The following is a 12004-nucleotide window of genomic DNA, read 5'->3' as shown; positions in this document are numbered from 1 at the left end:
AAACAATACAGTTTGCTTGAGAAAACAGCTAACTCTTCAGGACTATGGGTGTATAAAACTGTTCTATGCTGAAGCTGGTATAACTTTCCAGATGTGGAAAATGATCTACCAATAATGTGGTCTCCATACCACTGCCACAGTGATATGAAATAGGCCTGATGTAGCCGAGTGGTCAGGAGTGCAAGTGCAGCAGCACATGCTCTTTGAGTGGACTGGGATTCAAGCCCATGACTGCTAAATACGATTAACATTTGTATTGATTGATTTATCGTAAACTCCACTGACCTGATGGTTGTGCCGGAGTATGAAAAAACAAGAAATATTTCCAGGAAAAACCTATCACGGTGGTCCCATTATGCATCCACTGGATCACTTGATATTTCTCTATTTGGCTTTTACATTTCAGGGTTTTTTAAAAAATAACATTTTCACAGTATTCATGCCAGTAGACCTGCAAGAGCTTCCTGACAGAATTGTGAACACTACTGCTCTGATGGATCCTGACATCCTAAGCAGAATACCATTTGAATAGAGTATATGCTGCATTACTAGGGAAATCCAAATGAAATACTTGCAAAAGAAAACTTGCAAGTATTACTACTGCTCTGAAACCAGTAGTGCTGTGACCCTATGTTCTGTTAGTAGGTGAAATAAAATTTGCCACCCTAAATGTTGAATACTCATAAACATTAACCAATCAGAAAGCAATGTCAAAAAAAAAAAAAAAAAAAATTTCTGGCACCCTCCTGAACTACCATCTGTGGGTGATGCCCACCTTGCCTACCCACTTATGGCAGCTCTTTCCGAAACAAACTATATTATTTCATTGTTGTTTGTTTAGCTAGAAAAAATTTTCAAAGTTATCTATGGAATTATGTTATAATATGTATATTTTGATATATGCAGAATATATATACCAAAATATTCCAATTACTTCCTGTTTTGCAGAATAAAAGAGTTCCAAAAGGGATGCAGATTCAAGTTTGAAAGGAAGTCAAATATGATATAACAGACACTGGGGGATGTCACAGAGCCTGCAGAACTACTTCTAAAAATAGTATTTCTGCTGGCTGAGTGTATGACAACAGAAAGGAACTGGCAAGGAGTAAAATTCTCCAGCAGGTAAATTATGAAGATTTTTCTTTATAATTTACCTGCATAAGCAATATCTCTTCTAGAAAGTGAAACGACAATGCTATAAATAATTATTATGTCATCAACAAACAGTAAAACACACACGAATGGTTGTTAATATACGTAAGTTTGCCAAAACAAATTAACTTACAGATTACAGTGGTACCTTGGATTGCGAGTAACTTGATCTACGAGTGTTTTGCAAGACGAGCAAAATTTTTTAATAAATTTTAACTTGATAAACGAGCGCGGTCTTGCAATACGAGTACAGTCAGTCCTCGTATAACACGTATTTACACTACATGAATTCGATCATACACGATTTATAAATATGCGAACAATAGCTTATATAACACGAACCGAATTCGCTTATGCACGATTCGCCTTTGTGTTTACAAGAAATGGCAGTCGAACGCAGAATCACCCCAACCGAACGCAACACGATAGGAATGAAGAGAAGATTCTGAAAATGTATTTTTTTTTTAATGTTTTTTATATCAGTGAAGGGGAAACACATTTCACCACAATAACGTAAAAACCAACACAATTTCAGCTATCAGTATAATCGCAAATACAATTAGTTTGAGTTTACTACCAGTTTATAACAGATTCCCCTAGCAGGAACGTAACTGGAAATTGTTTTTATTGTTTTATGGTAGTAACCCCTAGAAATGTGCTTTAGTAAAATGTGAGATGTTAATAGTGTATCTCTGCCTTTACGGTGTTGTTTATACAATTGCTACACACACGCAGCTTTGTTTATGTGTATCAAGCGTGCCTCCTCATTTTGTAATAGTGTGAGCGATGAATCTGTTTAACGACAATGCAATTGTCATATTTCCGCAAAATCCTCAAGAGGAGGCAAGTGTCATTGGAGAGGTTCATTGTTAAAGTCGCACAAAAAGAAAGAGTCTACAGATAGCAGTGATTCCATTAGTGACAGTGAAAGTCGTCCTACCACAAAACCGATTGCTTTATGTATATTAAATTTAAATATTAAAAATATGAAAAGGTATGTATGTATTTCGTATTAATCATTTTTACAATATATGAATATTTTTGAGTTTTGGAACAAATCATCTGGGTTTCCATGATTTCTTATGGGAAAATTCGCTTTGATATACGAGTGCTTTGGATTACGAGCACGTTTCCGGAACGAATTATGCTCGCAAACCAAAGTACCACTGTATTTAGGAATGGTAATCAGGGCCAAATTATGAGAAGTGAGCAGGGGACAGTTTCTTCAGGCCCAGAGTCAGGAAGTGTGGGGACTTGACAGAAGAAATATCCCAGTGGAAGTAAAACCCAATGATAAACAACCTTCAGATGTGGCCCAGTAATGGATTTCAACTAGAGTTCATAAATTCATGTAGTTACACCGATGAGCCAAAACATTATGACCACCTACCTAATATGATGTTGGTCTTCCATGTGCAGCCAAAACAGCTCGTACCCAGCAAAGCATGGATGCTACAAGATTTCTAAATGTGTCTTGTGGTATCTGGTACCAAGATTTCTAAATGCGTCTTGTGGTATCTGGTACCACCAGATCCTTTAACTCCAGTAAGGTCCATGGTTGAGATGCTGCAAATTGGAGTTGCTGTTCCAACACAAACCGCAGATGCTCAATGGGATTGATGTCTGGGGAATTTGGAGGCCAGGGCAATTACCTAGAAGTCTTCCTCATGTTCTGCGAATCAGTCTCGAACAATCCAGACGGTGTGGCATGGTGCATTATCCTGCTGAAAGATGGCACTGCCAGAGGGGAAGACCGTTGCCATGAAAGGGTGTACCTGGTCAGCAATGATGTTTAGGTAGGTGGTAGACGTCAGAGTGCCCGGCACATGGAAACTGAAAATCTTACATTTATAGTTAGGAATTTAGCTTGGCACCAAGAAATAAAATAACATTGGATAAGTGCAACACTTATTTGATTTCCTTACAAAACAAGAGCATATATACTATTTTCTTATATCATATCATCATTAAAGAATATATTTTGAATATGTAAAATTAACATTTTGTACATTTTAAAATTACTTTGTTTTCCAAATTTTATCAATATCCTTCTGAACATTATTTTCTTTCTTCTCTCTCTCTCTCTTTTTTTTTTTTTTTTTTTTTGTCAATCAGTCAGCACACCAGCCCTAGTAATAACTCAGCAGCCTATTGGAGCTTTGCCAATAACTCATATGGCCAGTCTGCCCCAGGTATTCTGTATGCAAATGCTCAAACAATAGAAGCAGAGTAAATCAGTATGAGACATTGAGAACTGTCTTCCACTTATCAAATGTATAGGTGGATAAAAGGTAGCATGTTTCTCATATTCTCTGGCATGGAATGAAAGCAGAGGTCACATCTGAGCAACGATTAAATGTATTTTTTTTTCCCTATGACATATTTTATTCAGTCACAAGAATCTGGCAACTGAAGGCTGTTTCAAGTTTCCACAAAAACATGTAACTTGTGGAATACAAATGCACAGAGAAGGCGTTTCTGACTAACAATCAAATTCTGGAACAGAACGAGAGTACAATTTGGACCATAAGGCACAATAAAACACTAACTCACACTGACAGCTAATATTATTAGCTGCCAGTGTGAGTTAGGCAAAAAAAATACATAAAGCAGTGAAGTCTTAAAATCCAGTGTATAAAACAAGAGCACATATACTATTTCATAGAAGGAAATAAGAGAAACAATAATGGCAATAATGTAATATGGACAAAGTGGATAATGGCAAACCTATGGCACAAAAGATGAATGGTACACAAATCTACACCTACTCAAACCAATTAATCGAAAAAAAAAAAGAAAGGAAAACAAAACATAACACCTCACTTCTGCTGGTTTCCTTATAACCTGTTTTGAGGAATGTGATTTGGCAGTTTGCTCAACTCAAGTGTATGTGATACTGTAATGAGATTGGTCCACTAAGATGTACTAAAACTGTAGTGTGCATACCTATGACAGCTAATGATGGATGCATAAAGTGCATGGAGGAGGAGGAGAATGCTACACTGTTACAGGTATTAAATAAAATACATTTAAAACAAAAGTTTTAAATAGCAGATTAGCAACATTTCACTTTAATAATGAATGGGTAAAATTATTATAATAATAAATCCTTTTATACTTGAAACTAACCTTTTCAAACATTCCAAAAGAATCTGATAAGGAGATGGCTGTCCTGCTTTGGAGCAGAGCTCACTAACTCTTGGATCTTCCACTCTAACCTCATCAAAGAACTGTAAATTACAAAAAAAAAAAAAAAAAATTAAAACTCTAAAGACGAGTAAGAATTTTAAGACAACGATAGTACTGTATATAACATAAATGTACCTTATTGATTAATTTTACTTAAGATTTCACAAAACAATGATGTAGGAAAGAATCAGTAAAACATTTCCACCTCACTATGAGTTGACCACTCAAAAAGAAAAGAGTGGTTATAATTGCCATGTTTCCACACCACATGGTAAAAGTTTGGCTTAGAGTACTCTTAAGGCAGGAAGAGCTTTTTTACCATGACCAAGTTAATTGGTATTCAGCAAAGGTTGTAAGGTTTTATACCCATGGAAATGGATTTCCATTCAGGAAATGCAAACCAGCTGCAGAATACACCAAACAATAACAATTCACCCTCTTAGCATAAAAAGATTCACTTTCAAATTACCTGAATTGTAAATATTTAAGGGCTCGTTATATCTTTTAATGCATTGATGCCAATATATCAGCAATAACCACTTCATCAAAAGGATTCAATCATCTTCATTATTATAATTAAAATACCAATCTTTTAATTATGTTTTAAATTTCTAGATTAAATTAGGTCACATGAGATAAGGAACAACCCACTCTAAACAGGGCTGTTATTAAAATCATGTAGTTTCCTGAGACTGACAAAGTGAAGAGACCTTAGTCATGGTCAAGTAGGAATTCTGTCACTTGGGACATCATTCGGTTTAAGCAGTTCTGGCACTAAATTAAAATTTATATTTTATTCTACATGGTATAATAGAAATACTTGCCAATGTTTCTGCAATACATAAAGGCAGGTTTAAGAGAGAAGCGGAAAATCGTGGAGGCAGTGATCGAGTGTGCAATATAGTGTTGTTTAGGAAGAAATGGAATTTTGAAGAAAACAGTACATTTTTTGTAATGGGAAAATCATGTTTAACCAACCTTATTAGCTATTTTGCCAGAGTCACTCATTAGATGGATGCAGGAAATAATATTGACTTTTTCACCAGAATAATTTTGGTTGGTACTTATACAATTAGTGGGATTGAATTAAAAAGAGGAGATGAAAAAATGGAACTGAGTTATCACAATATGGAAGACATGAAGTTCTCCATGCAGTACAAACAGCCAGCAAGGAGTGCCTACAGGCACCCTATTGATGATTTATTGAACATTGGCTTCTAGAGATCGGGAGATCATAATCCTACTCTACTGTACAAAGCAATTGTGAAGACCACATTTTGAATATTATGTTCAAGTTAAGGAGGCCACACCTAAAATAAGACATGAAACTTCTTGAGAGAGTCCAATGATAGGCAACATGAATGGTGAGATCATCAAAAGGGTATTATAAATGATTCTGAAGACAGGAGTCATAAATTCAAATTATGGGGTAAGAGGTTTAAAGGAAGTTTTCTTTTAGCCAGTGAGTTGTTAATTACTGGAATGGGTCTTCTAATGAGGAGATAATCAAATAAGTATTTTATTTTATTTTCATTTATTTCTTTAATTTTTTGGTTGGTACAGCAAAAGCTTTGGGCTTCCTTTCACCATATGACTAATAATATTAAACATGAAAAAATGTTTTTTCAGCTCTCTCTCTCAAGTAAATGTTAACTGTATTATAGTATCTTAGTACCCCATTTGAAATGCAAAATACCAAGGCAATTCATAAGATAAAGCCCAGTAGTCATACTTTCATATTTAAATAAAGTTAGAATTTTAAGTATTTTTGATAGTAGCTTGCATTTAAATGACACAACTTTTACCTACCTCCACATCTTGATACTGATTCTCTGTTTTATGTCCCTCCATGGTTATATCCTTCATCTGAGGAATAAGAATTTCAAGAGTAGCCTTTGCTAGAATCAAGTAAGCAATACATTTTACATAAAGCAAAATAAGCAATGATAATCTGATCTCTATTTCAAATCAAAAGGGACTATGAAGCCCAATAAGTCCTATTATTATAATAATCTTAAATTAGGTGAAAACCTCATACCTTTTTAGTTGTTGTTGTTGTTATTTGGTTTTTAGGAGCATTAGCAACTAAGGCCATATTGCTCCGGGAATATGTGGTGGTCATTCCCTGACCTTTCCACATCCTTCGTATTTGGTGGTGACGGGCTCGAACCCCGGTCTAATCAAGAAGCGTGTGCTACGCACTGCTGCTCCTTCCCACCTGGCTACGGAGGCGCCTTACCTTTTTTAGTAGGACTGTTAATCTCTCAACACTCAATCACGAATGATTATAATATGAACTTACCCCCCTTGCATAGTATCAAGTTAAAACAGCTATTAATTAAAATAATCATGCCTTCAACTCTCATATCACGTCAATCGGAAAGACGGCGGTCACCAACCTCCAAAAACCAACCAACATCACAAAGCCATCATGAGAATTGAAAAACAATTGTTGCAAAATTCTAAAAACAACAAAACAAATAAATTAATTGACACATAAATTAAACTTTAAAACCGTTTTTCAACTTCTTTTAAGAGACCATGTTCACAAGAAGTACACTTTTGTACTTCTTGTGAACACGGGTAACAAACCAAATAAGGTGGTCTCTTAAAAGAAGTTTAAAAACGGTTTTAAAGTTTAATTTATTTGTTTCGTCGTTTTTAGAATTTTGCGACAATTGTTTTTTAATTCTCATGATGGCTTGTGATGTTGGTTGGTGGCTGCCGTCTTTCCGATTCCCTTGACGTGATATGAGAGTTGAAGGCATGATTATTTTAATTAATAGCTATTTTAACTTGATTTATTTATGACTATGCACGGGGGGTAAGTTCATATTATAATCATTCGCGATTGAGTGTTGAGAGATTAACAGTCCTACTAAAAAGGTACGAGGTTTTCACCTATAATTTACGATTATCTAATCTCTATGAAAACGGGAAGAACAGTAATTAAAAACCAGCAATTATAACAAGTGAATAAGACAGAATGAGACTCTAATAAGGCATTAGATGGGCAGATTATATCACTAAATGTACGATACAACCATATAATCTTTCTTCTGCTACAGAAATGCCAAATAAAATCTTATTCTTTCTTAACTACATAGTGTTTGTGCTAATATTTACTGGTTATCACCATATTATTATCACTTATGGCTTTTATGCATCATCATAATAATAATAATAAAAAAACTCTGATAGGGCTATGGGCGCCTCCGTAGCCAGGTGGGCAGGAGCAGCAGTGCGTAGCACACGCTTCTTGATTAGACCAGGGTTCGAGCCTGTGACTACCAAATACGGAGGATGCGGAAAGGTCAGGGAATGACCACCGCATATCCTGGAGCAATATGGCCTTAGTTGCTAATGCTCCTAAAAAAAAAGAAAAAGAAAACCCCTAGTTTTATAATTTATCTGCCTCTTCCAGATATTTCCCTTTTTATCCCTTTTCCCCCTTTTTAAATCTACATAAGCTGTCTATCTGATTCTAGATATAAATGATAACAAATTTAACTTCTTTACTAATTAATTATATCCTATTATGTCAAGAAATGTTCCTTTCTATTGTAGAAAGGGGAATTTCTGCAACAGACAATTTCCATTACCTGCTACACCTCTTTATCAGTGGCAGCTTGTAGCAAAGTTGCAGATTTATTAAAATCACCAGCTTTTATTTTTTTAAATAAAAGTTGATATATCATTATAAATTATCTTTTAATAAATTGCTATAAAGCAATATTTACCCCTACACACAAGAACAACATGCTAACACAGTGAATGCAATAATGTAATTTTGCAATTTAATGTGATTGGTACAGCTGCAGCTGGTTGCAGTCAGCCAGCCAGCAAAATGAGCATGGAGACCCATGTCAGTGGCATTTCCATATGCAAGCAGGAGCTCAGATGATGCCATCAGAGCCACATATTGGGTGGGTTGTAGAAAGCTTGAAACTCAGTACCTCACTGAATGCTTTGCAGACTGGTTTTGTTATGCCTTCGCATAGACAAGGCAAGTGCAGCATTATGCAATTTTAGCAGCTTTATGGATTTAGTTTAATTTTTAAATTTAAAAACATTACCACCCTTTAAATTTAAAAACATTACCATTACCACATAACAAATATTCAGTCCCTTAATAAAGCCTTGCTAAAATGCAAGTGCTTTGAGTGAGTGAGTGAGTGAGTGAGTGAGTGAGTGAGTGAGTGAGTGAGTGAGTGAGTGAGTGAGTGAGTGAGTGAGTGAGTGAGTGAGTGAGTGAGTGAGTGAGTGAGTGAGTGAGTGAGTGAGTGAGTGAGTGAGTGAGTGAGTGAGTGAGTGAGTGAGTGAGTGAGTGAGTGAGTGAGTGAGTGAGTGAGTGAGTGAGTGAGTGAGTGAGTGAGTGAGTGAGTGAGTGAGTGAGTGAGTGAGTGAGTGAGTGAGTGAGTGAGTGAGTGAGTGAGTGAGTGAGTGAGTGAGTGAGTGAGTGAGTGAGTGAGTGAGTGAGTGAGTGAGTGAGTGTGTGTGTGTGCACACATGAGTGACCAGGAATAACTTATGAGGGAGCTTACTTCTCTGAATGGGCACCTCCGTAGCCAGGTGGGAAGGAGCAGCAGTGCGTAGCACACGCTTCTTGATTAGACCGGGGTTCGAGCCTGTCACCACCAAATACAGAGTTTGCGGAAAGGTCAGGGAATGACCACCGCATATCCCCGGAGCAATATGGCCTTAGTTGCTAATGCTCCTAAAAAAAAAAAAAAAAAAAAAACCAAACAAATAACTTCTCTGAATGAGGTCAACTAACTACAACCATTATCTTAAGGGGATTTTAAAAATTCCTCCAGTCATCAATGGGAAATGAACACAATCTCTCCAAATGAGTGGCACATGGTGATGTACCATACCAGCTAAGCATCATGGAGGACATTAAGTGGAATAATAACAGAATAAATCATCAGTCTGACTGACTTTCAGTACTACTGTATATCAAAGTGGGCATAAGCAGAATTAAGACTCTAGGTAAAACTGACTTAGGTGAGTAACTACTAAAGATGGTGTAAAGCAGCATGTCTCAAACTGTTCCGTGGAACACTAGTGTTCTGTGAGATGTGAACAAGTGTTCCGTAAAAAATCGTCATTAATAATTTTAAAAAATTATAAAATAAATTAATTTTGCATATTGTAGCAGACACCACTTTTGCATCATTATAATTTTTAATGTTTTTATTTTCAGCTATTAATATACTGGAATAGATTAATAATCAAATAGACTGCAGAACGCTTTATTTTGGCAGGCTTTGCATAGAAAAGTATGCGTACAGGTAATGCCATCTACGAAAAAGTAGCAATGAAGTTATCTAATATGCCATTCATATTAGCGATTGAGCCTAGAGTACATGGGTTGAAGAAGAGGACGAAGCGAACCGATATCATAACTAAACTCACTTCCCTGTTTAAATTTTTTTTGATAATTATGAGTATTTAGAAATATTATTATTAAAATAAATGATCATGGATTTGTAGCTGAAAAAAGGAACTTTAAAACGAGAAGCAAGTACTTCTAGTAGTGCAACTATGGTCAATGAAAACGAACACAATATTGTCACACTTTAAAGTGAGGATGAACAATCGCAGCCTTTTGTTCCCCAAAAATCCGGAGTGAAAAAAACAAGTACCAACTAATAAAAGGTAAAAATGAAAGTATAATGACAGTTATTTGAATTTCGGCTTTACATGTGTTGGAAATAAAGATGCTCCTGATGCACAGTGCGTCATATGTAATAAAATATTAGCAACAGTTCTTTGGCTCCTGCTAAACTTGTGTTTTGCAAGTATTCCGTGAATATAGAATAGAATAGAATAGAATCTTTAATTGCAGCAATGATAGACATACAATTAGTCCCGTCACGGCATGGTGGTGCCAGGGGTTAACAAAACATATTTACAAAAGAGATACACATGAGAAAAAAAGATAAATCAGATTATTAACAAAGCACAGTTTTACATTTTCAGTTCGACGAGGATACCCTTCCTGTATTTTTTATTATTGACCACTTCTTGGAGGTCCCCGTCGATGGCTTGCAGTGAGGGCAGCATTTGCTTTGGCAGGAATCTGTCGGTTAGTACTAGCCGGTTACGGTTTGCTAGCAGCTGTGCTGAAGACCGGAGATAAGGGGGAGGAATGCGCCAAGAGCAGTGATCCCAGAAGTTCGGCTCTGTAATTTTACCGGTGGCCATCTTGATGGTGAACAGCAGCCTTCTTTCTGCGATGTAGGACCGGAGCCTGCGTAGTTGAAGAGCTTCTGCTAACTGCGTTGATCTGAGAGCTGGGGGAAGGTGGAGTTTGCTGTTGGCCCATTTTAGAAGCCAGAATTCGGCAGAGAATATTCTTTTGATGTTGGATTCGGCGGCCGAGGCCCATATCTCTGAAGCATACAGTATTGTGTATTTCATCTCACAGTATATACTGCGAGATGAAAAGTGTCCTGTCAATATATTGTGAGATGAAAAGTGTTCTATCAATATACTGTGAGATTAAAAGTGTTCTGTCAATATATTGTGAGAGGAAAAGTGTTCCGTGACTAAAAAAGTTTGGGAAACGCTGGTGTAAAAGACAATAAATCTTGAAGAATTTGCTCAATAACATCACAAAAATTTCTTGACTCCTCTTGAATAGGTAATTAATATCCTGGTTGCTCTGTTGACTAATGAGATCTAATCAATAACAATGCAGATTCCAATCAGATAGAAAGAAATCTACCATTGTGGTTATTTATTCTTGCATTCCGCGAGACTACAGAATATGATCACAATGAATTTTATTTTCACATTTCTTTGATATTTTGCCAATTTGTAATCTTTTAAATGCAATTTACAAAGTTTTAATTAAAAGGTCTTTGATCTGCAGTTGATGTCTGTTTTTAAGAAATACACTCTTTAATGGGTTGCTAATGTGAATCATTTTTGCTCTGTTAACTAATGGAATTTGGTCAAGATTGGTCCTGTAAGAATATTAAGAAAGATAGCATCAGAACTGAATATCTGCAATAACAAGTGAGGCAGTGTAACAGAATCAGTAATTAATTCTAATAATCCATTTTTGAAAAAAGTTTAAAAATTTTTGTGAGATTTATAAGAAGCATTATAGATTTGAGAAGTAATCTATGACAGATTAGGAATTTATATATGTACACCAGTTTGAAAGAAAAATAATGTTGGAAGCAAAAGAGAAAAGAAAGTTTACTTATAACATATTTTAGCAATCTGTAATAAGTGAAACAGTGCAACAGAATCACTAATTAATCTAATAATCTATTTTTGAAAAAAGTTTAAAAAAATTTGTGAGATTTACAATAGATTTATAAGCAGCACAATAGATTTAAGAAGTAATCTATGACATATTAGGAATTTATATATGTCCAGCAGTTTGAAATAAAAATAACAGAAGCAAAAGAGAAAAGGAAGTTTACTTATAACAAAATTTAGGAAGGAATGCAGAAGATATACATACCAGCTTCTGATTTGGCTTGTTTTTTGCTACTTCCATATCCAGATCCATATTCCATATCACCAATAACCACAGTTGCACCATATGGTGTACTAGCATTCTCTAAAAAAAAACATTTAAGTCCAAATATACTTTTAAAATATTAAACATTTAAAGAACAATTTTTTTATTTATTATTTAATT

At 35.5% G+C, this 12004-nt stretch overlaps 1 protein-coding gene across 1 annotated transcript in view; it reads right to left on the bottom strand.

The window, feature by feature from the left end:
• The window catches only part of pasha (microprocessor complex subunit partner of drosha), a 90336-nt gene that overhangs the window by 22035 nt on the left and 56297 nt on the right, over positions 1 to 12004 (bottom strand). Inside the window, exons 10-12 of the mRNA XM_090373851.1 lie at positions 11825 to 11923; positions 6151 to 6239; positions 4282 to 4382 (exon numbers count right to left, since the gene is read on the bottom strand). Coding sequence (XP_090229977.1) covers positions 4282 to 4382; positions 6151 to 6239; positions 11825 to 11923 — 289 coding nt within the window. The remainder of the gene's footprint in view (positions 1 to 4281; positions 4383 to 6150; positions 6240 to 11824; positions 11924 to 12004) is intronic.

Source organism: Mastigoproctus giganteus, chromosome 5, assembly GCF_048544385.1.
Source record: "Mastigoproctus giganteus isolate SK-2022 chromosome 5, ASM4854438v1, whole genome shotgun sequence".
Taxonomy (NCBI): domain Eukaryota; kingdom Metazoa; phylum Arthropoda; class Arachnida; order Uropygi; family Thelyphonidae; genus Mastigoproctus; species Mastigoproctus giganteus.
This window is presented reverse-complemented; position numbering and strand designations above follow the sequence as displayed.